Source organism: Thunnus thynnus, chromosome 22 (assembly GCF_963924715.1).
Source record: "Thunnus thynnus chromosome 22, fThuThy2.1, whole genome shotgun sequence".
NCBI classification, from domain to species: Eukaryota; Metazoa; Chordata; class Actinopteri; order Scombriformes; family Scombridae; genus Thunnus; species Thunnus thynnus.
In genome coordinates this window covers 5,060,447-5,087,965 of record NC_089538.1, presented here as the reverse complement: position 1 = coordinate 5,087,965, position 27,519 = coordinate 5,060,447, and the positions used below count along the sequence as shown (strand labels likewise).

The 27,519-nt window shown below is 39.2% G+C and overlaps 1 protein-coding gene across 7 annotated transcripts in view; it reads left to right on the top strand.

Annotated features, from left to right (window-relative positions):
- Nucleotides 1–27,519, top strand: part of nrxn2b (neurexin 2b) — a 715,289-nt gene that overhangs the window by 379,374 nt on the left and 308,396 nt on the right. For 6 of the 7 annotated variants that reach the window (XM_067579159.1, XM_067579157.1, XM_067579160.1 and 3 more), the window contains 3 exons: nucleotides 8,674–8,793; nucleotides 10,301–10,682; nucleotides 11,863–12,053. In XM_067579159.1, the coding sequence (XP_067435260.1) occupies nucleotides 8,674–8,793; nucleotides 10,301–10,682; nucleotides 11,863–12,053 (693 nt within the window). Of the gene's footprint in view, nucleotides 1–8,673; nucleotides 8,794–10,300; nucleotides 10,683–11,862; nucleotides 12,054–27,519 lie in introns of those variants that run through there. The other variant, XM_067579163.1, reaches the window with a different exon arrangement.

Sequence of the window (27,519 nt, the reverse complement as noted above, 5' to 3'; positions counted from 1 at the left end):
TGCACAGCATGTACTGCTCTCCTCTGCAAGGTTGAGCGGAAGACCAAGCTCTCACACACTCTCTCACAAACACACACCTCCCACAAATGTAGGAAGCAAGAAAGCCATGTAGTCTCAGTTCATACCCTACAGTACCTACAGTACACCTAAGAAACACCTACTGTACCACCTCCCCACTCTTATACATAACTGAAGTTACTTTGTTACATAAAAATCTGTGTTTTAACACCAGATATGGTATGTGTCAGATTTTTTTATTTTTATTATTCTATACATTATATACTATGGGCTATTAGAGGGATACAAGACAATAGGATTGGTGAAATATTGATCGATTGCTATCTCAGTGGCAAAAACAAATATATCACAGCTACTATTGCTTTTTCCACCAACATGTAGTGAAGTTAGTTTGATATTCGCTGTTCATTAGCTGCTAGAGTTGATTTTTTTAGTCCTCAGTAACTTAGAAAAAACATTGGTCATTGGGTTATGGATACTGGAGGAACATTTTGTATCCACTGGCTTTAGGATGATTTTGTTCGGATTTCATATTTGATTTTTTTCTTCAGGCATAATAGAGGAGGACATGGCTTTCAGGTGATGATGCCATGTGGCTGCCTGATTTTAATGCCTTTTTACTTTGTTTTGGGAATTTTTAGCTCCAAAATGTTTTGTAATGCAGTGTGTTTCTTCCTTGCAAGTTGTTTGTGCTTCTGTGTAAGATGATGTGATGACTGTATTGAATTAATTTTTTCCCTCTTTGTTTGATGATACATGCTTGGCTGGCACAGGGCAGAATCACATCATAAAAAAACACATGGATGTTTTTTTTTTAAATCAGTTGCGTTTGTAAAAAGTACAATACTACACATATGCTAATCCAACAAGTGAAAACAGTGGTTTATCTTTAATTATTTTATTTTTTACAACATTTTATTACTTTTACTTTTGCAACATTTAGATATGTTTTATGTTAGTGTAATTCTAACAAGACTGAAAGTTCTGTTTTTCATATAAAAATGTTTTATGCATCCTAGCCATCGGTTGATGGCACAATCCAATCAATCTCAAATTTTCTAAGCTAAGCTCTGATATAAAGGAATACACAGATACAATGACTTGGTTATAAATCAAGATATTTATTTAACTACCAAGGGGTAGGGATGAATGGGAAACACCAAGTATATATACATATATATACACATATATACAACTAACTTGAATAAAGAATGGATGCATGAATGAATGGATAAATTAAATTAAGTTATTGCCGACAGGATGAAAGAATTAATGAATGAATGTTATAAAAAATGAGTCAAAAACTAATGAGGGGCCAAGACTCTAACTACAGCCAATAAAAATTCAAATTTTGAATAGCTGTTGCATCAACTCTGACACAGAAGCATGGTAGATGGTTTCCTACTGTTTCCTTGGTGATGAAGGGCTGATTATGAGGAGCTTCCTGCAAAGCGCCAAGCAAGGTGAAGCAGATTCGGGGTCGCTAGAGTAACAGCCAGATGAGAACTGCTGCAGTAGGTTCAGTGAAACAGCTTTGGTTCACTGCTTCTCATGAGGATGAAGCCAGTCTCAGACTAGCTGAGGCCACGTAGTGGACACACACAGAGCAGAGAGGTGTCTCAGTGCATTTAGTGGCAGGCTGCAGAGTTGAATGCATGGGACTCTAAACTAGTCAGAAGAGTCCTTGGAAAAGTCTTCAAAATGTTTAACTACACAATAAAAATAGGAGAATACAAAAATAACAGGTTATTCAAATGCCAAATGGCATTGCTTGGCTTGTGGCTTAGGCATCTTTGCCGCCTTTTGCTTCTTAGTTTAGTCTCTTTCTGGAGCTCTCAGTCATAGAAAAAAACAACACCGAAATGCCAGGTCATCCCAGCTACAGGGCTGAGAGGAACCCAGAAGAAGCTGCAGCGGTCAGCAAGGCAAAAAGCAGAAGATGAGCAACAGCCAAAAGGGCATGAGCTAAGAAGAGAGAGACAAGCTATAAGACTTCTTATAGCTGGTTAGATAAGTCTAGATACATATTTTTACACATTTTAGTAGTATTTCTCACCATTTCAGACACGTATTGTATATAAAAGAAAAGAGAGGAGGGGAGTGACTCAAAGGAATGCAGCTTCTCCCGAAATTTATGACTTGAGAGATAGGAGCTAGCTGAAGAAGGGAGGGTGGCCCATCCAGGTTTGGGCACAAAGTCGTTAATTTCCAAAACTGTACATTTGCCTTCTGTGGCTGGTGGTGAGAAGGCTGGATTGTTAGTTCTGTCCAATTTTTCCATGACATCCTTATTCCTTTAGGTCAGAGGTCATTAGGTACGTGTGTGTGTGTGTGTGCTCCTGCACCTACACAGACAGACTGTTAGGCCAAAAGGAATCATAATGTTTTTGAAAGAATCAAACTTTGCCTCTCATTCCTGGGTTCATTATCCTACATACCTTTTATTATTAATGATCAATGGCATCCACTAAACACGTATGATTTGCATGCCTTTTTATTTTACTTTATACATTTTAAAATTTTTATTATTATTATTATCAAAAGGAAGAAGAAAATGTCTTTAGGGAAATGCATGTGAAAGACTGTGTTTGATCAGCAGCAACTGACAGGCTCAGCCACGAAGTGACATTTGAAGATGACTTAACCAGCGCACTTTCCCATGGTGAAAGTTTGGTAGCTCGTTCAACAAGCTGTGGTGCAGGACAAGATGTGTGTTCATGTCTGTAAGTTAGATAGGGAGGGGACTTTAGCAGGAAAGCTAATGTTGCATAGACTATAAAAAAAATAATGGATGTAGCCACCATGGCGTCACCCATTGGTTTGTGAACTCCCGTTTTGAAGCCTCGAGTTTGCATTTTGACTGTCACCATCTTGGATTTTTGTAACCAGAAGTGAATATATTTGGATGAGAGGGTAACACTAGCTGCTAGTTTGGTTAGCACAGTGCATTTACAGTCTATGGTTTCAAACAAAATGTACTTGCTGGAAAAACATCCAACTCCCTAGAGGTCTTTTAGTACCACCAAACACCGAACAAGACTTTTTTTTAGGAGACCAAAATGTTACAATGAACTGAAAACACACTGAAATAGCAACGGCTACAGCTATTGCTATGGCTACAGCTTTGGCCTGCTTTGTCATCTATTTTACTCCAAATGGGACCATAATTTACAAAATGAACATCAAGCTGTATTGAAGAAGACTTGAAACTAGCGACTGAGACCATAAACTCATTAGGTAAGTGTTTACTGAAGTAATACAAGTGAGAAGATGGGTCATTTTATCATAGACTTCCATACAATCAGACTACTTTTTGGAGCTAGTGGAGTCGCCCCTGCTGGCCATTAGAGAGAATGCAGATTTAAGGTACTTCCACATTGGCTCCACTTTTCAGACCCAGAGCTACCTGCTTGGTTGGTTGTTGTTCAGAGTCATTGGATCTTGTGTAGCAGGATGCTCTCAGGCTCAGTGTGCTTCACCTCCTATGATAGATGGCTGACATTACTGCTTTAAGCAAAGATTTGATTGATCATATTGAAATAAGGTCTCCATTTACTTCGGCAAGGAACAGTACTCTAACAAATTATTAGATATAAGATGGGGGCACAATCATGAAACCAAAAATGATTAAATATAAATTTCTCCCTTTTGGTTTTTGATTTGTTTCTCAAAGGAGAACACGGAACATGTGACTTACAGAGCAGATATGTATGCTCTAGCAAACAAAAACATATTCATTTGGGCTAAAGTGTACATTCTTTTTAATATATTCAAAGCTATATGCACCTGCATATGCATACATCTGTGTGAGTGTATACGGTTACGTGTGTTCACCTCACAATGTGCTTTCCCAGATGGGTACACAACAGGGGGTTGCCTGAGGTCCATCACCTGGTAGTGAAATGCTAATCATGAACATAAATAAATCCTAAATCCATGCACATACACATATTCCCACTTTAATTACAGCATCTGTCTGTCTTGCTAAGCAGGAATTTTATGGAGATATGTTATTCTTTCCCCTTTGTTTCCATATGAATCCACAAAAAAGCCAGGCATTACAATTCCCCCTGGTCAGCATTTGGTCTCTCTGATTGTGTTTTTATCCTCCTCTGCTGCTCTGCATGAAAAATCCATTCCAATCATCTGGTATCCACCCTCATCTCTGCATCTTCTCTCCTCTGTCCCCCCCTCAGTCATTCTTTCTCTTGTGCCCTATTTTCGACAACGCACAGTATCAGCATCCTCCCTCTTTCCTCAGAGTGGGGCTGCTGAGCCAAGAATGAAGCACTGAGGAGTGTGGATCTTTCTTGAGCCCATTTTAATTGGACTGCAGTGCACTGTTATATTTTCCTTTTTATCATGGGTGCCTGCAAGTGTGCGTGTGGATGCACGCATGTGGGTAGCTTCGTTGAAACTCATGACCTCAAAAGTCCTGAGCGCTAGCTGCTCATAATTATGTTCTCTTCCAGGGAATTTGAATCACAAAGCTCAAAGTGGCAGTCACTACTGTATCCCATACTTGAAGATGGCAGGTTCTGTCAAACCTCGTAAAAGAGAATTTGATGCTGTTGTAAAAGGGGATCAACTTTTATGGAACTCGACTAACATAGTAGTTCAGGTTCCCCTGTTTAGTTGAGTCAGTATTGAGATGAAAAAAGGCAAAGTGGCATATTCAGGGCACAGCATTGTTCTATATTACAATATGTCTCTGTTCAGTGTTACATATATCTCTCTCTCTCTCTCTCTCTCTCTCTCTCTCTCTCTCTCTCTCTCTCTCTCTCTCTCTCTCTCTCTCTCTCTCTCTCTCTCTCTCTCTCTCTACTGCTCAGTCCAGGCTCTAGTGCAACCCACTGATTGGGGCATAAACTGTCTTGTTAGCTCAGTAACATCATCATATTCAATCCCTCCTAGCAAATTTTGACCCTTTGACTTGCTGACACACCCTGCAGTTACTAGTGACCCCTACAATCTCGACACTCTGACTGCATATGCTTGAGTGACCCTGACAAACAGCAAGCTTCGATGGCTTGCCCCCATGTATGACTCATGGCTGGTTCTATTGTCATCTAGTGCACCAGTTTTGGACTTGCCAGGAAATGCCTGTGGCTCTCTCATTCTGTGGCACTGTTGTTTTGGCCACTACATTGGCTAGCAGTGATCGTTCCTCTCTGGCCAGCTTTGAGCCCTCTGGCCAGCATCAGACTTTGGTGCACTTGTTAGCATAACAATCATGTGGGGAAATCTCACTTGGTTTGCTGTGTGGCCAGTATCAGTCAAGGGTCATTCTGACTGACGATGGGGATGTTAGCTGGACCACACAGTGCTCTGCTTTCATGTAGAATGCAAAAGATATAAAATGAAACATGCCTCATAGTGGTTTTATCATTTTTAGTTAAAGTTGGGGCTTTGAGTTGTGGTGACTGTGACAAACATGAACAGGAATGAGTGAAATCATTTCACTTGGCGACATATTCAATTTGTAAGATGCTTCTATTTTAAGCACCTCAGACTTTTGAGAGTGCACATGTTTTCATCAGTGGTCTGAGAAACATCTAGATCTTGGTGCCACTTCTGCACAGTCAGAGAAAAGAAACATTTCTCATTCCTGATTGTCATGACAGAAATTATTTCATCATTGCCCGCTGCAAAGTGACGATCATCTTCACTGTCTCAAGTTGTTTTGTTTGGAGTGTAGACATGAAGTTGTATTTACACAACACAAGTTGTATAACATAATGCTGCAGTAGCAACCACACAGCCTGAATAGAGACTGATGGCAACAACCAGCAGCCATTGGCTGATGACTTGTGTTCCATTGATCCAATTGCATTAATCAAGGTTGTTTACAGAGAGAACACAGCTACCAATGATGGATGACTGCTGGTAATTATGCAACAGCCCGCAAACATCACACCCCTCATTTATGGTGTGCTGACACAGTCAATGAAAATAATCCACAATCCTGGCTATTTTTACATGTGTTAAGAAATCTCTCTGACACCTCTTCATCTCCCATTTGACAGGTTTAGAAAGTACAAGGAAGTGACAGACTGAGAGTTGAAGGGAACAAAAGAGATAGAGAGATGAAGAGGGATGATGCTTCTGTTTACGTGATCACAGTCCTTTGCCCTGCTGATCTCCAAGAAAAAAGTGAGAGGGCAGAAGTGGCAGGATGAGAATTAATTGCTTTTTAATAATCGCCAGTTCTTTTATTAATGAGCCCTGGTCCCCCTTTGTTTTTCCAGCAATGAGTCCTTCTCTTTGCCAGTGGCTGCATTAAAGGCTTGTCGGCTCATTTAACCCTGGGCCGCTGGCTCTCAGCTTTCTTGCTTGCAGTGTTACCTGACCAGTGAAGGCTTTGCTTCACTTCACTTCACTTCACTTCACTGTCAGCTATACATCAAACCCAGCCAGCATTAGGTGCTTCATCAATATATGGGTTTTAGGCAGTCATTGTTCTCAGTAACACGGGTGACATTATGACCTGAGCATGAAGCCAATGCAGAAATATTGAAAATTATGTAAGTGAAAGTGTTGAATTTTAGAGTTACAGTTGTGATCTCAGCAAGCAGTTATTTAACCTTCCACCCCCTCAACCCGCCCGCAGAGACAAGAGTATGACAGTGAACTTGCATTCCGAACTTGTGCTTTTCCTCAAGTGTTGTTATTACTGTACGTCACACTTTGCCCCAACAACCTAATGGATCCCTCGCTGCATTTTCACCATCTTCTGCCCAGACCTTTTTCTTGCTTGGCTAGCTGGACCAGAGCAGCATATATATCTTTTGCCCCATTGTTAGTGGTATTATGGCCAAATGGCTCTTGCTATATGTGCAGCAGTGGCCCTTGCTCTCCTGCGGCCTGTAGCAGCCAAGTCAAATAAATATTACATGGACTCTATTCTAAAGGGTAGCCGTTCCCATTCATTTGCGCTGCACTAGACTCTTCTAACTTTTACGATCTTACATCAGCCAGCCGGCTCTGCTGCTGCTCTGTTGCACTTTGTTTCTCAGTGTTTAGTTCTTTTCTAGGGTTCTTTTTTACTCCTTTTTCATCTTCATGTGTTTTCATATTTCCTCCCCTATCCTCCCATCTATCTTTGTATCAGCTTTAACTTCTCTGCTGGCAACTTTTGTTCACTCTTGCTCTCTTTGCAGCAATATAGCAGCCTTTTCCTTTATATTTACTTCACACATGGTGTGATCAAAAGTCTCTCTATCCAATTTCACGTGGCTGAAGACAAAAAGGCCATGAAAAAAACAATATAATAAAAAAGTAACAGGAGTAAATGGGAAAACAATTCTCCAGTGGGCCGTGTGTGTTCTTCCCAGGCGGTACCATCAATTGATGGGACCTTTTTTCCTCTAGACTAAATAATTTCACACACATCTGGGAAGAGGACAATCATATTTTACCAGGCTGTGCTATTATCATCCACTCCAGCACCTGATATAATACACTCAGGCTCCAGCTAGCCAACCAGTCAGAAAGGAGCCACTGACCCTGGAAGTGGAGTGGCATCTCTAATAGTAGATCTATAATAAACAAAGCACCAGTGCTAATAGTGTAAGAAAGCCAGTGGCTTTTGATGTTGTGGTTTCTTTATCTATGAGCCACAATGGCCCTTGCTCCACTTCAGAGCTGCCTAAAAGCACAGATAGTACAGAAGGTGGCTTAATAGAAGTGACTGGTTTCTTGCAGTCGGTTGTCATATCTCATACTTCCCCTCTCTTTATGTATGTTTATTTTGAATCCTTTAACCAACTTTGACACAGCTATTAGCCAGCATCAGCCATCGCCTTGGCTTTAGCCATGGATCATGTCAACTCGTCATGGTGCATTGAAAGAGGGATTCATGACTGCTGACTTAATCAAAATCCACACTCTTTCTCCTGCTGTCATTCCCTCACGCCTGCAAATTGTTCTAAAGTTGATGTAATAAGGCTCTGTCATTGGAAAGATATAAATACCCTGTTCCCCACTTTCAAAAGACGCTTATGTAAATATGACTCTAATAAGCATTTCTGCAACACCATATGCTGTTGCATCAAATTGTCTCCTTCAGTGGTCGAGGCAGGACAACAGCAAGAGAGTCAAGCAGAGCAGAAGGGAATTGGGAGTAGAGAAGTGGAAAGAGGGAATTAGAGAGGACGGTGGTTTGGGAGATGAGCAGTTAAACCGTCTGGTCTAACCCATCAACTCTCCCACTTACAGGGCGCATTAAGAGTCCTCTATGTGCTGAACTGAGACATGTAATGTTCTGTGAAAGCAGAACACGACTTCCTATAATGTTTGCAACACAACATCTTCAGTCGTCGGCGGCTGCCTGTTCTAATCTACTTCCTCAGCTGGTTACGACTTTTTTGTCCTACTTTCTTTGATGACATCCTGCTGCAATGCTGCGAGGTTTTGAGAAGACGTTCGATTTTACAGTCTGTCAGGCCAGATATTTGATTCCTTTCATTCCCAGCATACTGGGAGAATCCATAGTGCGAATGTGTTTCGCAAACATGCAGGTTTTCTCCACTAGCTCTGTCACCTACTGTGTGTGAACTTTGTGTGTGTGTTGGGGGGGGTTGGGTGGATGCGTAAGTAGGCGCACACACCTTTCCCACTGTGCTGTTTGTGATTTGAATTCCCCCCCTACTACAGGCAAAGGACCTGAGACACTGTTCGCGGGGCAGAAGCTGAATGACAACGAGTGGCATGCGGTGAAGGTGGTGCGAAGAGGAAAGAGCCTGCAGCTGTCTGTGGATAATGTCACAGTGGAAGGTTAGTCGTGTTTGAGAAACAGATGGATTCTTTTGAGGTGAAAGGCAGTCAGTGAGACTATAGTGAGTGTGAGGATGGTGTTTTACCCAAAAATCCACATTATCCCCAATATAATGTATCCACCCACAGCAAAGGTATCTGTTTTGCCATTTGTCATTAAAACTACTCGTTTAAAAGAGGAATATGATTAATTATGATGATAATGAATCAGACATGTAGGTGGCATATGATGTTAATTTATTGTTGATCTGATATTTAGGGTGAGTGGTAAAAAATGCTTTATTGACAAATGTCATTAAATTGCTGAAATGAATATAATTAGTTCCATTACTCATTTATGAGTAATCCTTAATACCCAACTCTGGTCACAGTGTTAGCCACGTTGTCTCATTTTAACTAAGCACAAAGAACAACCTATAACTGGAACCCCAGCAACTCTGTATACATATTAAAATATCTATATACTATCTATAGATATAAATAAAGCTGAAAGTATGAAATATATGTAATTTAGACAGAGCACAAAAAAGAAATGAAAGAGGAAGAGTTTATTCAAACATATACTGACTGTGAGTGAGCAGCTGTGTACAAAGCACAGAGGTACAGGTTCTGCCAGCTACTAAGAAAATAGCAAGAGAGGGATGAAAGGTCAAGAGACGAGGTAGAATCATGGGCACTCACTGTATTATGGCCTCAGGTGAAAGGATGGCAAGCCAAAGGATGAGGAAAGAGGTGAGAAAAAGGTGTGAGCTAGATGAAGAAAATAGAGTGGGCACACTGAGGCCAGAAGCAAGGAATGACCCTGTGAAGTTCTGCCTGGTTCACAAACTGGTTCACGGGAAAGAAAAAGGAGGAAGCGCCCAGAGAGTCCTTGCAGGACTGGCCAGGCTTCAACAGGGAAGGCATTTTATTTGGCATTTGGCCAAGCTCATTACTCCATATCTCTCAGTTAACACAGTATATATTGTGGCGGGTAGAGCAGTAACACAAGATTTTCTGCAATATTATGCTTGTATATTTTCCTTCACAGCAGGTTAGAAAAATGGGCTCAACCTTTGTGAACATATGCAACAAAACCATATACTGTACACACACTGTTTTTTCAAGCAACAAAAATCCATTTTAAGATATAATAAGCATAATAATATGTCAGAACCATATAATATGTGTTTATCACTAATTTACTATTACAGACACAGTACATTAGTTTGATATTCATTGCCTTACAGTTAAATGTATTATACATGCATTTTAATATTACCATGGCTTTTCCATGATTGAGTTTGACCTACAATTTTAACAGAAAGTGTAAACCTCTTGAAGCTTAACTTATTGTGCCGTGACACATATTGAATTACATTTTGCTTAGAATGGCTATAATTCATTCACAGTATTATAATGTGACATAATCCTTAACATTTTCCCAGGATGCCTTATATTGCCTATTGTATAGCATTGCAATTAATGTATTACCATTTATGCTCAAAGTTGATACTGTTTTTTCCAGGCCAGATGACTGGTGCCCACACACGTCTCGAGTTCCACAATATCGAGACAGGCATCATGACTGAACGCCGCTTCATATCTGTCGTGCCCTCAAACTTCATTGGCCATCTCCAGGGCCTGACCTTCAACGGGTTGCCCTACCTAGACCAGTGCAAAAATGGGGACATCTCCTACTGCGAGCTCAACGCCCGCTTTGGCATGCGTCACATCATCGCAGATCCGGTGACGTTTCGAACGAAAGGCAGCTACTTAGCGTTAGCAACATTGCAAGCTTACGCCTCCATGCACCTCTTCTTTCAGTTTAAAACCACTACGCCTGACGGCCTGATGCTCTTCAACTCTGGAGACGGGAGCGACTTCATTGTTGTGGAACTGGTGAAGGGGTGAGTCCCATGTGTTTTCAGTTACATTGATTGACAAGAAAATTGAGCTGTTAGGTGTAGCATTTTATGTATTGTTCCCAAAAACACTCTTGCCCACTGTCACAAAAGAGCTTCTGTTTTCCATAATTCCCTCTGTATTTGGCTTTACTGATCACAATATATACATTACAGACTCCTCTTCAAATCTCACATTGACAGAAAACATGAAAACCAGTCAAGCTGTAAATACTGCATTTTGTTATTGGATGGAAAACTCAGGTCTCAGGTATTTATTTTACAATCCATTAACTGATAACTGTTAATGCATAATTTTGAGCATTAATTTTGAGTGCATTTCTCTGACCAGCAAAGTATTTGGCAGATTTTCTATAAAGGCTTGAAGAAGCCAGCAAAAACCAGAAGTGGTTTGTGCTTGCTTGTGAACGGTGAATTGTATCACCCTAAAAGCTGTACATAATTAGAGTATCAAAAAAAGGTTTTTGCTTGTGTACCTCCCTTCCTCTTGTGCTCTATATTCAGCACTGTTACAAACACAAAAGCTTGAGCTTCCTCTGCCACACAAAGACAAGAGGCTACATAAAGGAATTGGAATCAAGGTAGAAAAAAACGCATACCTTGAATGAAACAGCCACAATAGCCTTAACACAAAACACAAAAGAGCCATATTTGTGTGAAAGAAGGAACTGTGCCACCTTGTCTGCCTGTGGGCAAACAGGAGCTTTTAGACAAAAGCAGATTTCTATATTCACATGTCAAACCAGTCAGTAAGCAAAAAAGAAAAGTGGGCTCATATGTGCTGGTAATATTACACTATTTACCTTAAAAATATGTTCTTACACAGTGAACGATTGAGACATTAGACAGCAAGTAAGAGAGTGGAATGACATCCAATCTTCAGTCATTTCATCATGACAATTGGAGGTTGAGTGCTGTTGACTGTGACCTGTCATGAGTATCTCTCATTGGAAGAAAACATGTCATGATGAGTTTGAATTCTAAAGTGAAACCGAATCACTACTGACATGATTGTCCCCATTTTCTGAACAATTGTTCTGACTGGCATGCAGTGATTTTGATTTTCTTTACTTGAAGAATTGGTTTTGAATTACATCTGTAATAATGATCACACAAACACACACTCTTACACATGTTTTCCTTAATATCACATCTTTCTTGTCAGATATGTCCACTATGTCTTTGACCTTGGAAACGGGCCATCGCTGATGAAGGGCAACTCAGACAAGCCACTGAATGACAACCAGTGGCACAACGTAGTGGTGTCCCGGGATGCAAACAACGTACATACGCTCAAGATCGACTCACGCACCGTTACTCAGCACTCCAATGGAGCCCGCAACCTGGACCTCAAAGGTAACAGCAGACAGTCCAGCATTCAGTGATAGATTCTTCCAGAAAACATTACCACTAACGGGAAATAACTATTCCAGTGTCATCCCTGGCCCTTAAGTGTTGTTGGAAGGTCGCCATGAACACATGCCAGCTCAAATCCATCTAAATTAGACCCACTTTCAGGATCACAGTGGCTTTTAGAATAGCTCCACTGTACATCCACTTACTTTTCTTAGTCACTGAGGAATTCTTACTTTTTGTAGTAGAGTGTTTCTAAAAGAAGTCTTGAAACCTTTTGCTCTTAAATAATTAACAAAAATATAATTGTTAGAACACTAGATTATAATTTTCTTTGCTGTAAATACACAGAGCACAATTTTAATCTCTTCTAATCTCTTCTTCTCAATCTAATCTTTGTGAGGTATATTTTTCTCTGTGCATACCTTACCAAAAAAAGAAAAGGTTTATAGGAATTTGCATGTGTTTGCTTGGACATATGCACTATTTACTATTGTCTTTTCTTTTACTTAAAATTTTGTACGTTTCAGTGCAAAGGCCCAGGATAAACAGAGAAAACTAAATGATGCTGCCAAGTGTAAATGTGCTTGCCAAACAAGAGTGGACAGGGGGTGAAATAAAACTTAACAAAAGCCTGGCAGCATCTGTGCTGGCCTGTCCTCTTCACCTTGAGAGATGATCCCCCCTCTTTCAGCAGATGTTGGCTTTACAGGAACAGGGCAATAACAGAGCAATATCCTTCACCAATCGGTATCCCAATATTACCTAAATCCAACATTGCAAACCAAGGTGAAAAAAGAGTCATACCAAAAACAATAAAGGCTTATGCCTTCATCCTTCTGCGCTTTGCTCCTTTTTGCTGTCACTTGCTTGTTTCAACCAAGCAGCCTGTCTGTCACATTTGGCACACTTGACTTACACCCACAGTATGATGACTATTATTTGATGGAGACACCTTTACTTCTTTGACTTTAAAATACCCTGTCCTCAGGAATCATCTTGAAATAATAGCCATGGTTACAAGGCACTTCAGTGTGAATTGGTATCTCTGGTCTGCTTGGAGACTGAGACTGGAAGCTTAGGTAAATGTAGGCTTTAGACCTCAGAAGTCAGGTTCTCTGATGTGTTATTTGGATGCTTAAGAGAGGCTGTCTGTGGAACAAAAGAGTGACAGAATGGAATTAAAAGTAGATTCAGAAAGAAAGACAAAAGGAGATACTTACATGGAAGAAAGACACTATGATGTTGACAGTGGACAACAGAGGACATAGGATAGTTTTACCAAAACTAAACTCTTTCAAGTGCTTGTCAGTACTAACATTAAGCTTAGCTGGAGGTGATTCACCTTTATTTTTGCCTGCGTCATGTCCCAGTATTTGGAGTGCTCTTGAAGTTACTTGGGGTTGTTGTGTAAGACACATCAGAAGTCAGGGTGAGCCCCCAGGGCCACTGAAGGCTATGAGGAGTCAAAAGATCAAAAAGTGCCCCAGGCTTCTTTGGGAAGACATGATTTAGTGACGGACTTAACCTTTTTCAGTTTTGTCCGTTGAGGTATGCATGGTGCAATTAAAAAAAGTAACCATAAAAGGCATTGGGTATAGAGGAATGGTACTCCGCCAGTGTCCTTACACCGGGATACAGACAAGAGTACTGGATGTAGAACAAACTGTCATAAGCTGGAGACACAGGGAATGAAGAGTATAAAATTATCTACAGTGGGTTTTAGCAGTGAGACATGTAATTAGCAGCCTGGTCTCACAAAATTTCATGGTGAAATTCAAATAAAGTGCATCATGCACATGGCCAATTATGTTATTGTCACATGCTTTGAAGGAGGAATGTAATTGTTACATTATTTATGTGTCATTATACAGTAGTTTGTGCTCATTTCACAAGACTGTGATGTCAATAGAGTAATCAGAAATTTCTAGATATAATTAATGCCTGCTTTTGTGGCTATTAAGTATAGCAAGCAGCAGCTTAATATGTATTCATTATGCATTGTGAGTGATTGATAGATAAAATGGGTCTCCTGTGCATCCATGCAGTCTTTGCAGCATATCTATTCTGGTGATCTCCTACAGTAAAGTGAAGTAATTGATGTCTGTAATTACGAGGGTTTTGTTTTTGATTGATTGTGTCTGTCTGGGCTGTGGCAAAGACTGCTGTCAATCAACTTTGAGATTAGACAGGAGAGTCATCAAGAGACAGTCAATGAGGTTTTTAAGGGAGTGTGCTGCTATCTGGCAGCTGTTGGACTATGTTTTTTTTGGTTTCCGTCTCACTCAGGACCATTATCCCACATCATTCCCATCTTCAATTTCTCCCACCATTTGCAGTCATGTTGCTCTGTCTCTTTTCTAGTCAAGCAGAAATGCTTCACAACCCTCAAGCAGAAGAGATATACCCCCCAGTTGTCATTTTACTTTACAAAATGTAAACATAATATGTCTTCCCCTTATTGAGACAAGCAGTGTTCTCTAAGCACTACAACTGGTGTTAGCATTCCCTCACTCAGCTTGAGTGATTAATAGACAATTGTACTTCCTTATAAAACACCACCAACCAAGCGTGCACCGACAAGATCCCTCAGCTGCCCACCACAGTACCATGGAGCGACACCATTTGCATATTCGAAATTACAGACACCCCATTGAATGATTTGTCTCCACAAATGAAACAGAAGGCAGCCGTTTTGCCTTTTCAGTGTCCCATCATCACAATATACATGGCTGGGGAGTAACTTTCCATCTGTTATTAATCTGTGAACCATTGTATTAGAGACTTCTTTATTTTCAGGGGTCCTTTGCTTTATTTGAAGAACTCTTGCCTGCAGGGGCTGGTGGCTAAGGCAGTTTGGTGCTAGTGGGAAAAAAATAGTTGTAAATCTTGCCTCAGAGGACATTCATGGGAGGGGGAAGATGTCTCTATCCTCAATTCCCTTGTCTAATTGGACATTCAAACCTTGCTCTGTAGTTCTGCTGTGACAATTCCCCTGCCAAAATATCATACACAGCTCAAACACTGTAGTGTCATCAACACTACAGCAAAGCACCAGACCTACACATGTGTGTAGTTGGAGAAAGACTCTTGACAAATACATAATCATATATTCTACCAAACATTATAGGCAGAATTTTCTTTCCCTTACATCTGTGTACACATAGACACATACAGTATGCTATGTTTGCTTTTCTGACTGTTCAGCAGTCAGACACAAGGCTTGCAAATCAAACACAGAAGAAATAGCAACAATAAGCCATTTCTTACAATCTCTTTGCTCTGTTTTAAAACCATTTCTGCCTGCATTTCAAAGAAAATAAAACAATTCTCCAAGCTTTATTCGTGTAATTGCCCAGAGAAAATGGGGAAAATGGATTTTGTGCTCTCTGTCTTCCTTCTCTTTGTTTTGGACAGGCAAAAAAATCTTCAAGGCATCCCTCTTTGTCAGCTAAAGTATGGTGAGGGAACAACACACACAGTCCCCAAGGATAGCGCTGAGTGGATCTAGTTTTTTATAGTGAATACAAGTCTCACAAGAAGACATGTTGAACATACACCATAAAGGGAATACGGTTCTATCATTCCTGTTGACAACCTGCAGAACACAGTGATAGCAAGCTATTACCATGTGTTTACCCTGAAATGGCCTTGTTGATCCTACAGTGCAACACAGTTTAAAAGGATACTTATCAAATATGCCAAAAACAATATGAAGGTTAAGTATGATAATACAAAACAGTCATTTAGTAATACCATTGGAGTTTTAAAAAAAAAAAAAACTGAATAGGATTTCATTTAGTGATGCACGATATTATCGACATGTCATCGGTATCGGCCGATAAAAGCTCCAAAATGAAATATCGGCATCGGCCATTTTTGCTGATTATGAAAGGCCGATTTATTGCCTTCTCCTCCGCCACCTGACTGTGCTCCCTGCCACGGACTGTTTCACCCTGACGGTCCCGGTGCTTCCTCCACAGGCTAGCTGGCTGTGCTTCCCTCCGGCCATGCTGCGGCTAAGGCTCCGCTAGCCTCTCAGCTAACATTAGCCCCGGCTCTCCATGTGGATCCAACCAGAGCACTGAGCCCCAGTTTGTTATTCAGGTTAAAGAGGGAAGAAGCAGTGGGTCTGATGGGCAGCTTGAGTGAAGTGGAGCCTGCGGAGGAAGCACCGGGACCGTTAGGGAGAAACAGAAACAGTCCGTCAAAGAGCTGCTAAGTTCAGCTGCACAGATAGGAAACACCTCGGCTGACATAATGTACCACTCTGTTTAGGAAAAAAATCTTTTTGGTTTATAACGGCGGTTGGCAACCAGCATATTAGGTGCATTACTGCTACCTTCTGCTCCAGAGTGTGGACCAGAGATTAAATCCTACACATTAATCCTGTCTGTCTAATGAACTCAATGAAAACTCTAGTGCTCCACCCACTTGGCAGGTTGATTAAAGTTTTAAGGCTTCCTAAATTCTTCCTTTATATATTGTCTTTCTTTATCATACTTAGTACAATCTATGCTTGCATGCATAATAGTCTCCACAGCCATCTGGAAAAAAATATGTGCATATATCGGTATTGGCATTGGCAATCGGCCACAATAAGTTGAAAATATCGGCATATTGGATATCAGCAAAAAATCCAATATCGTGCATCCCTAATTTCATTATTTAGTACCAAACAGTGAGTGCAGATTTTTGTAACTTTAAATTTGTGCTTGTTTATTTCATGACAAGTATCACACACATCATGATCAGCAGACCTGACTACAGCCTTCATCAGAGCTGACTAAAATCATTGTTCACTGTGTTATTATGATAAAAAAAAAGAGTGGAGGGAGAGAAAAGTGTTCCTTAGTCTATGTACCAGTGGTCAGCAAATGGTGGCTCGTGAGCCAAATTTGGCGAGCCTAACCAAAACTGAAGTTTTCCTTTCTATTGATTACATCAAATTATTTACATGACTTCTCATTAATCTACAGTATATAACAATGTAAACAAGGCTAATGTAAATTAGCCTTGTTTACAAGTAAGTATGACCTTGTTACTGAACTTCCATTATGTATAACACAGGCCAAATTATGTTTTGTACCTATCAGATGAGAACAGATATGTGTCAATAACAACACTATGCTTCAACCATAAATGAAGCAGCCCACTGTTTATAGTGTGTGGGAAAGAAATCAATCATATTTTAACACAGAAGATATGCTAATGTTTAGTCCTTTTTTGCCAAATGAGTCTTAACATAAGCTGATGTTTTATAAATTAATGTTATTCTTGAATTAATCAAAATAAATAAACAAACAAAACCTACTTAAAGCATATTTTGTGGCTTTCACCACGCCTGTGCAATGTCGGCTTCCCAACAAGCAGTGCTGAAAAAATCTGGCCCATGGTTGAACCCAATTGCTGACCCTTGCCATATACGTTTCACAAGCATAGTACATCATTATCAAACTAGAACTGCTTGTTCGGGTCAGTTTGTTCTCACTTCAGTCAGAAAAAAATTCTTTGGATGCTCTGTTACTTCCAGGGCAGTAAGGGTAGAGCTTCTTCCCTATTCAAATTGACAGGAAATAAAATGACCGTCATAGAGCATCTAAAACAGAGTTTCTAAGCTTTCTAAGTTGCCAAGCTAAAATTAGTGGTCATACCTGTCATAATTCCTTATAAACACATTGATTCCACAAATCTATCTATTATCTGTCTATTATCTGTTAGGTGTTGCAGTGTAACTGTTGTTATCTCTGAATAAATCAAACAGTGAATAAGGGATTCCCTTCATTAAACACATCCACAGCAGGAAAGTGTGTTTGATGCTTCATATTGTGAGGGCTCTTTCAGTAGTGCTTTCTGATATGTTGCCACATGAACCTGATGTGGCATTGGTTAATTTTTTTTCACATTTATGTGAAATTGAAAAATTGAAATGTTCAAACTCTTAACAACAGCATGAAACAAATATGTTTCATTTTTTTAATGCTTGCCAGGTGTTACTTGTGGCATTGTAACATTAATAATTTCCATGTTCACCCAGAAGACAAGCAGCCCCCTCTAGGGAACAAACATAACAATTAGTAGCATCCTCTGTGTGACAGGAAGTCATGGGGACTTTATCATGTGTCTTCATTTTAAGGAACATTTGCACCAGTAATACCTCTTGGGGTGGACAGAGGCTAATTGTTTCCATTTGTTAATGCTAATTATGCCAAGGTATCACAATTAATTTAACAATGATATATTGATCATTAATTAATTAGTGCTAAACATAGCACCTAAAACCAAGAACACTTAATAATAATAATTAGTGAATATTCTCTGACTAACTATGAGGATATACTGTATGTCCTTCACCTTATCCTGTAACATCATTTAGCAGTTAACAGCAATACTGTCGCATAGCGCAGGGCAAGAAATGCAAGCATCTGTAGAAGTTCAAACAAATTAATTGTTGCATTATTAATATAGCAGCACCAAAATGTACTGTACTGAACTTATAATGGCATTACAAATTCAAATCTCAGTAATGTTGTTTAAAGTTTGTGAAGAATTATTTATGGTGGAAATTAGTGATTGATCTTTCCTTGGCCACAACAGTGACATGCAAATTCTTAAAACTAGAGCAATAAATTATCAAAGATAGTCACGCAAACAAAACAGATGACTGCATGTTTTAGTGATTGCGTGGTCTTGTAGTCCTGTTCTGATTGCATCTTGTATTATTGCCCCCTGTAAAGCTGAAGTTGAAGTAACATCCATTTCTCTGAGGAGAATACCCTGCTTTACTGTGATATTAATGCCACTATTACATACAGTGATAGGAAATAGGAATAACAACAACAATATAATAATTATTATTAAGAGTTTTTCAGGTTGAGTAGATGCAAGGAGGAGGAATAATTTGGCATACCATATTCAGACAACGCCTGTCCCTTCTTTTTGAAGATGTTTGCTAATGAGGCATACTTGTGTAGAATTGTAAAGAGATGACATTGAATGTGTTCCATTTTTCAACAAAAGCTGAACAAATTGAAACACAGTATGGAGGAGAGGTTTGGCAAAGGAAAGAGAGGAGGAGAAAAAGACAAACAGGTACACACATTTTAATGAGCTCTGCTCTTGCTGGCGGTAAAATTGAGATTAGCCGTTTGATCACCCCAAAGCTTTTCTTTCTTCTTCTTTCTGGTTAATATCAGTGTCTGACAAACCAAGCTAAGCTTGTCACTAATCCTGCCACAATACCAAAACCTCTGCATTCCTCATAGCAGACCAGGTACAACACTAATTCTAGCCATTGTCTTTCCCCCATCCCCACCAAGGCTGTACACTCTCCAAGCGATAAAGCTGTAATTTCCACGATGGACAGTACAGGCTGTCCCAAAGGAAAAAAAAAATTAAATGAAGTTGAGTGCTTCCTGTATTTTCAAGTTTTTCTGTCACACAAAATCGAAAGGCTTGACGATGATCAGTGTTTCTTGTACAAAAATAATTTTCAGCTGCAGAGTAATTATCAAATTTGAGCAGGCACTCTTTGTATTATTGCTTAAAAGTTGTAAGATATTAGAAATCCCTTCCCTTTGACCATATCCCTGAAAATGTTTTAATAGGTCTACATCTGACAGAATTTTCGAGCATAAGACCTGTTAAGAGTTTTTGCAGCAGAAATACTTGGTAAATTTGGGGTTATTATGATGACACTTCAAGTAGGTGTTTGAATTTACAAATGGGTAAACAAAGTGCTGTGCTGTCTTGATAATTCTAGTAATGCAGATTGCCCTAGTTTTTTCATTACAACCCCAACAAAGAAAGGCAACACATTCAGCACCATAATACTTATTCTTTGATTTTTGTAAACTGCTATCTAACTTAAGTGCAAATGCTGGACAGTGCCAGCACCATGTTAGGAAAGTTACAATCAGGATATTGAATGGAAGAACAGTTGATAAAGTTGTGATGGAATGAGGGGAATTCTGTTACTGATATGTGGATGTCTATATAAACCTTCAGCCCATAGGTAATACTCCTTCTCATGTATGTTAATGGGGTGGACAAGATATTAGGAAGATCATTCAATATAATCCACTCCAGTACACCATCACCACCCACTACGACCTCAATAATAAACATTTAGTAGAATTATCACCTTTCTTACAATGTCAACAAAAACTGAAAAATGTATAAGCTTCGTAAATGTAGAATTTATGGCAGAGCTGTTGTATTGGATTGCATTAGATTGCACAGGTGTACCTAATGAAGTGGCCGGTGAGTGTATATAACCAGTAAACAACTTCAGTAGTGAAGCTGGAGGTTAAGTGCCTTGGTCACAGGCAGCTCGGTGGAGTGCATTATATAGATCTAGATTACAGACTCACATAGCAAGTATACGGCCTCTTTGAAAAGAGAGCTTTTCATGGTGTGCAGACGTTTTCATTTTCCGCTTTACCAGCTACATTATGTGTCTCCAAACAGAATTGGTTAAGACTCCAGGTGCCTTAAGGATATCTGACCCCCTGTGTCTAACACTCCAGATGTTAAGATGACCAGATCCTTACTTAATTACTGGGGGTGGGCACATTCTGATCAGTGAATAAAATTAAGCCTTTACATAGTAGTGACCATCAGCCCACACCTTTGCTAGTGTCCAAATTGTCCAACCATAAAATCATAAGCACACTGACTAGTGGCCCTCAATGGTCAGAATACAATTTCCTCAACTCCTCTATGGTGGGTTTCCTCCATCCACCAACCCCCCAGCCTTCTCTCTGGTTATTTGGGTCAGGGTCACAGTGGCAGCAGGATAAGAAAATGAGCTCAGACATTCTCCTGCCCTCCTCTTCCTTTGGAGATCTTGATGCATTCTCAGGTTAGATGGGATATGTAATCCCTCTAACATGTACTGCATCTTCAGCAGGTTTTTCCACTCTACAGGAATACCTACATAATCGCATACTACCTCAACTGGCTCCTTCCAATGTATCAGACCACCAGTTCCACTTTGAGCTTTTTCTGGATGTCTGACTTCTTGACCCTTCCTGACCCAATGAGCCTCGATATCTTGCTAAGGATACTCATTTTGGTCATTAGTTTATATAATGTCATTCTTTAAGTAACTATCCTAAACTCATGATCAAAGGGGGTGGCTAGAATGTAAACTGACTGGCAATCAAGCTCTTCACCAGGCTCAAGTCTATTTTCAACACAACTTTGGTTCACTGGCCACTGATAGCAGTGGTCATATTACTGTCACTCATGAGCCAGATCACAAAATACTTTGAACATACTGTTAATGTCATACTAATCACCTATGGGTCATTTTCACCTGCTAGCCCTCTCTTCAAGAGGTATTTTTCTCATGCTACCCTTCTCTATAAGAGAATCGGGATGAGCAACAGTACAGCAGCCCTTGAGCTGGAAGGGATTGGCTTGCTCAGTGGCTTGCTCAGGGACATAACAGGGGATATTTTGTAAAAAGGGTGATTGTACTCACCTTCTTGGATGAAAGGAACATGGCTCTAACCTCTTGAAACCCTGACACAGCAATCCAGTCTCACATCAAAACATGTAATAGCTACGTTGGTACACAGCACAAAATGTATTAGTTTCATAATAATGGCTATAAAATTGTGAGATGTCTCCTTTTTTTGTCCTATTCTTTTCTATTGGCCTGCATCCTCATCACATGACTGTCAAATTTCTGTCTGCACAAACACAACAAATGGCTGCCATTCCCTTTATTCTCAGTGGAAAGTGCAATTTGTTTTGATAACATTTTTAGCAATAAATGTGCATTTTATTTTAATAATCTTTGTTCAGTGAATGTATACAATGTTTAGTTGGTCAGTTATTATGAAGATTCTTGCAGGCTTTCTATTGTTGCTATAGTTGTTGCTATGGACACTGCTGAATTATTGTCTTTGTGTTGTTCAGTTATCTGAGCTGTCATGTCATTTGTGTTATTTTATGTAACTGTTTGATGATCGTTCAATAAAAAATGTAGAAACGTTAACATGGGACAGTGAGGAAAATACTTCCTGGCGGGTCCGCCAGTCAGACAATGGCAAAGCTTCAAATTCTGGATTTCAAATTCAATTCATCCCTTGGGCACTCTAAAATCTACCTTTTTTTATTGAAATATCATCATCAAACAGTTTCGCAAAACAACACAAATAACATAACAGCTCAGATAACAGCACAACGCAAAGACAATGATGCAAACAACATGCAACTGCGTGGTTTCAGTGATAGCAGCGTTAATAGCAACCACCATAGCAATGACAGAAAGCCTGCAAAAATCTTTATAATAAATGACAAACTAAACATCATAGACATTCACAGAGCGAAGAAATGTAAAATGTAAGCATCTCACAGATTTAGAGCCATAACTGTGAAACTAATTCGTTTTGCACTGTGGACCAACGTAGCTATTACATGTTTTCATGTGAGAGTTGGTTGTATACAGCTGCTGTATGAGTTTTACATCTGTTCATCTGTTCAGGATTTGGCCTCGAAAATACTATTGTTAGGGCAACACTGATTTGCTTCAGTTACTCACCATGAGCAGTACATTGTCACTAACACTGTGCATGCCCATCCCCTGTCTTCTTGAGTACACTGACACTAATGCATTAACATATCCACCTATTCAAACTGAACCTTTGTCAGGATGGACATAAAACACAATCTATTCGTCCTCTGACGATACATACATTGTTACATCCTGAGGGTTTTCCTGTCCTTCCATTACATTGTGTGGAGAGGAAATGACATTACCATAATGCCAGGATCTAGTCCATTATGTGAGAAGAATACATTTCTCTTCTCCCTTCTCTTTGCTTCTTATTATCGCCTTCCTCTATAATGTCACATCACAATGAATAGCCTTTAAAATCAGCATCTCTGGGGCAACAGTAACAAGAGGACTGTGCAGATCTATTAAGTGAAGGACAAGACAGAGGTGTGATCATACTGAAGAAATTTATTGTCCAGAATTGGAAATTGAAATCCTTTTCATTTCTGCTTCAACCGCCATGGAAATAGCGACACAAATATTATGAATCGAGAGGCAAAATACTGCAACTGTTTATCTGTATAGCACTGATCCCATAACTTTTTTTCAGAAATGTTCTTGTCCTTGTAATCCTTAGAAGAGTATACTGTGTTAGCTTTAAGGGGTTCAAGTGTTAACATGCTTCAAGGTTTTATTAAGCCAACAGTTTTGGAAAGCAATCTCAAATGTCTATGGTAAGCGGAGATTAATCCAGCTGAATGCTGAAACTATTGTGCAGGTGTTTCAAGCTGCTGCTCCTAATGTGTTGAATTTATTGGACAAATACTCTGTTTCTCTTTAAAAACAAAAAGAGTCTGTTTTCTCTACAAGCTATGGTCCCACAGCTAATTTCACCTCTACTGTGTGTTTTGGCAGATTCATGAGTAGTCTCTCATGACAAAGATATTAAGACTTAAAGAAAGTGTGGGGCATGTTTACTTCATTGGCAAGTGTCTCAGCCCATCATACTCACCTGGCTCCATGAACTTTGGCTTTTCTTGGCTTCAGTAACTGCATAGCAGACCCAGAGAAAAAATCTTATAGGTTCATAATTTTGAAGTCTAACTCAAAACATTGCTCACATGGCCACATTTCAAGTTATTAATCACTGTGATCACTCCATATGTCCATACTGGCTGTGAAGAAATTCCTTCCTAGTGCGTCTCCAGTGTAAGTGATTGGGACAAAATTCACAGTCTTCTTTACATGCAAAAATGAATAAAGTTCAGTTGAAGCTGATATGAGGCTTAAGCAGTCCAAATTAATCAAATCAAGTGGGGATCTTTCAAAGTTTGTCTTTTTAGTACAAAATTCCCTCTTTTTATTTCCCCCAGACAGTGATTCTTTGCAGTAGAGGGATAGTAACACAAAGCAGGAATTTTATTCAAAACGATTGTAACTTACTAGCTACTTCAGACTGTTGAAGCCCCTTATGAACTTAATCTGAACTAGAATTAATTTTTACATAGAACGAGGGCTGTGGGTTTTGTTCCACATCACTTACATCGGACTAGTAGTATTAGGAAGGGATCATGTCAGTATGAACAAGAATAATACAGTCTAAAAACTGTTGAAATTCAAATATGGGCCTGTCAATATTGTCCTAAGATAGACCAAAATTGTGAATCTCTTCTTCAATAATAATGAATAAAATAATTCCTCATGTGACCAATATACTGTAGTTCTTTGTACTTGTTTGATGATTTCTCTTGAAACAAGTGTCAGTATCTTGGAACTAATCAGGCTGCTCCATAGCGTCATATTGTTAAGATGGATTATTTTGTTTTCATACATAAAATTACCAGTGTTCCAGAGTTGTTTTTTTTTAGTGTGTTACTGTAGTTTATAGAACATGAATCATGATTTAGGTGCAGGAGTAAGGTTTGGGTTGAAATCTGATGTTGTAAGGAAGAGCAAAGTGAGCTTTTGGGTATAAGTTTTGGTACCTTTACAGGATTTATAACATGTGTCCTTTATTCAATTTCCTCTTTAACACTGCTTCAGTTTGCACCTGGTGTAGGATTGCAAATGACAGAGAGGGAGGAGGCTTTGTAATGAAGATCTGCCAAAGCTGACACTGAATCCATTTGCATAATAACTAAACAAATCACATGCAGCATAACTGGATTAGCACCTCATGTCAGATAGTATGAATGTCTCAAGCAGTTACTTCAGCCTCTCGAAGGGGAAGTTTCAATGTAGGAAAGTGAAGACAGTGGAAGCAATTTGGGATAGATGTTGAGTTTATCTGCACTTTCTATTAATTTGTCATAATCATCCTCAGCACAGTCAGTGATATTGCCATAATCACTGTTCTCATCATCCTCATTATTAACGTTTTCAATCAACAACAACTATTCTGAACAATTAAAATGAATCAATCAACACTGAATCACCATCGTCACAGACCAAAATAGATTACAACTTTTAAAGCCAGTTATTGAACCTACATCATCAGATAAACACATGCGTTAAATAACTGTTTTTTCCCACACCACCTCTTTTTTACACTTATGTGTTGTGTAGTTAATTGAATGTTGTTTCTAAGTCAATATGGTAATATCATATTTCATGTCAAGTCGTATATAGTCAATATAAATCAACCTAAATATATACGTCAATCACGTAGTCCTATAAAGCCTCACCTTCCCCTCCAGATTCTTTTTTGTTTCCTTTTTATTCATTTCCCTCCCATGTCCTTCTCTAGCCCCGCTATTTTTCCACTCAGTGTCAGTGCTCTTTCAATAAATGATGGACTAGGTAGCTTGAGTGCTGCAATAGAGCAGTGTGTTTTAGGTTTTTTTCTCCCACTGACCTGTCTTACATTACAATTTACTATGGCATTACTCAGAGCTTTGGCTGTTTTCCCATCCTCTCTTCTCCTTTCTCCTGCTTCATCTCTTCTCTCCATCAATAGCCAGCTTCTCCACCATAGCTGGAGTGGAGATAGAGACAGCACCTCTTCAGAGTCTAATCGTGTGTCTGTCTGCACAGGTGTGCACATGTATAAAATCTGTGCTCAATGCTCTCTACAACCTCAGTGCAGACGTATAAAAAATGCCTCAATATAAAAATATCTCATCCCTAAATGAAAAAAAGACTGACAATGTAATAAAATAGTGCTGAAATGGTAAGTCCCTTAATTGAATAGTTGATAGCTCAAAAATGAACCAACAAAAATTTTTACTATAAAATCAATACATATAAAATAATCAACAGACTAATCAATAATAAAAACGACCATTGGTTACAGCCTTAATGTGAAAATATATTATGTCAGATTCTCTTTTGGTGAAGAATGTTTACTCGTTGCAGTCATAGTGTTGTAGGATATGTCCACTTCTTATATGTAAAACACATAAAAATTGATTAAAAATGTCACAACTTTTTTTTTTCAAAATTAATTTCTGCTTTCTGCTCTGTGCAAACTAAAGACGGGAAAACAGGATGGGTATGAAACCCTCTACTCTGTCTGTTTTCATAATGCTGTATCTAACCTCTATCCAGACAGATGGACCAAGAAAAAAAAAGTCTTTTTTTTCAATAACTGTCAGGTTAAATGTAGAAAGCCTCTTTACTGAAGGAAGAATGGACAGGAAAAAAAGGCCATTTAAAAATAAAAATAAAGACAGAACGATTAGTGTAGACCAACATTTTATTAATGTACAAAAGAACGTTTGTGATAATGGTAAAAGGTAACACAAAGGAGGGGAAATAAAACAGGGTAGGTAAGAAATATTGGAAACTGACTAATACTATAGAGGCAGTAAGTGACATTGATCTTCTGCTGTTTTGGTTATATAACCTTTCAAACTGTCCCTTCACCGCATGAAGTTTGATTTTCAAAATTACACAAGAGATTAACAGTTAAAAATACATTTATCACATTCTATTGTGGGGTGATTTAGAAGGAGGCCTGATTGGTTGGCCTCTACTCTCCTGGCAGAGACCTGAGTAGTAATAATTCCCCCTGATGAATGGGATATTGTCATGGGTCATTTTGTTTTTTACACACTCACAAGTCCCATTTTCCATCATCTTAGAAAGAGGAAGAAAAAAAGGTTGAAAGAGGAAAGCCTGCTGTCATCCATTAATATATGATTTCTCACAACAACAATGGTAGAGGCCATCATTAGAGTCCACTTGAAAACAGACATATCATGACAAAACAGTGGGACATTTATGTTTTGTGCAAAAATCAAAAGGAAATTCCACCTTTATACATTTTATGAAAGTAACTTTTACAGAATTATAGAGATTTAATTTGTAGGTGTGAATAAGTCTCCTATTCCTTTGAACAGCAAAGACCGATTGCAGTGAAATCCTGGAACTGCTCCATGGACCGTGAATAATAGAATAACTGCTAGGATGCTGTGACAGCAGTCATTGGGATTGTACTGCAGGATTTGGGTACATTGTCTGATCACATCTGGGATTCCTTCACTGAGATCAAACTGATTTAGATGTAGTATCTTAAATATCAGAAATGTTCTGAGCCCACAGTCATTCACTAACTCATGTTCAGATTGTCACCTGAAGACATCATCATTTCAAAAGTGCAGTCTGTGGACATTTAACATCTGCTCGTTTTAACAGGTGCAATGTACATTATACTAATAAAAAACTGATACATATGACCTGTAATGTCATCTGGGACAGATATCATGTAAAGTAAATGGAAGAAAGAGGGACAGATAAAGATAGACAAGGTGAGGGTATTGGAAGCATACAAAAGCGAGGGTGGAGAATGAAAGGGCAGGGAGATGAAGACAAATATGGGGAAATGGAAAGTAAAAGATAGTGACTGAGCAAAGTAAGAAAAACTGAAGTGCAATTGAAAGGAGAGAGCGCAGCCAAGGCAAAGCGAAAGGACACAGAATACGGAGTGACATTTCATAGATGGAGAATGGAAGCATGAAAAGT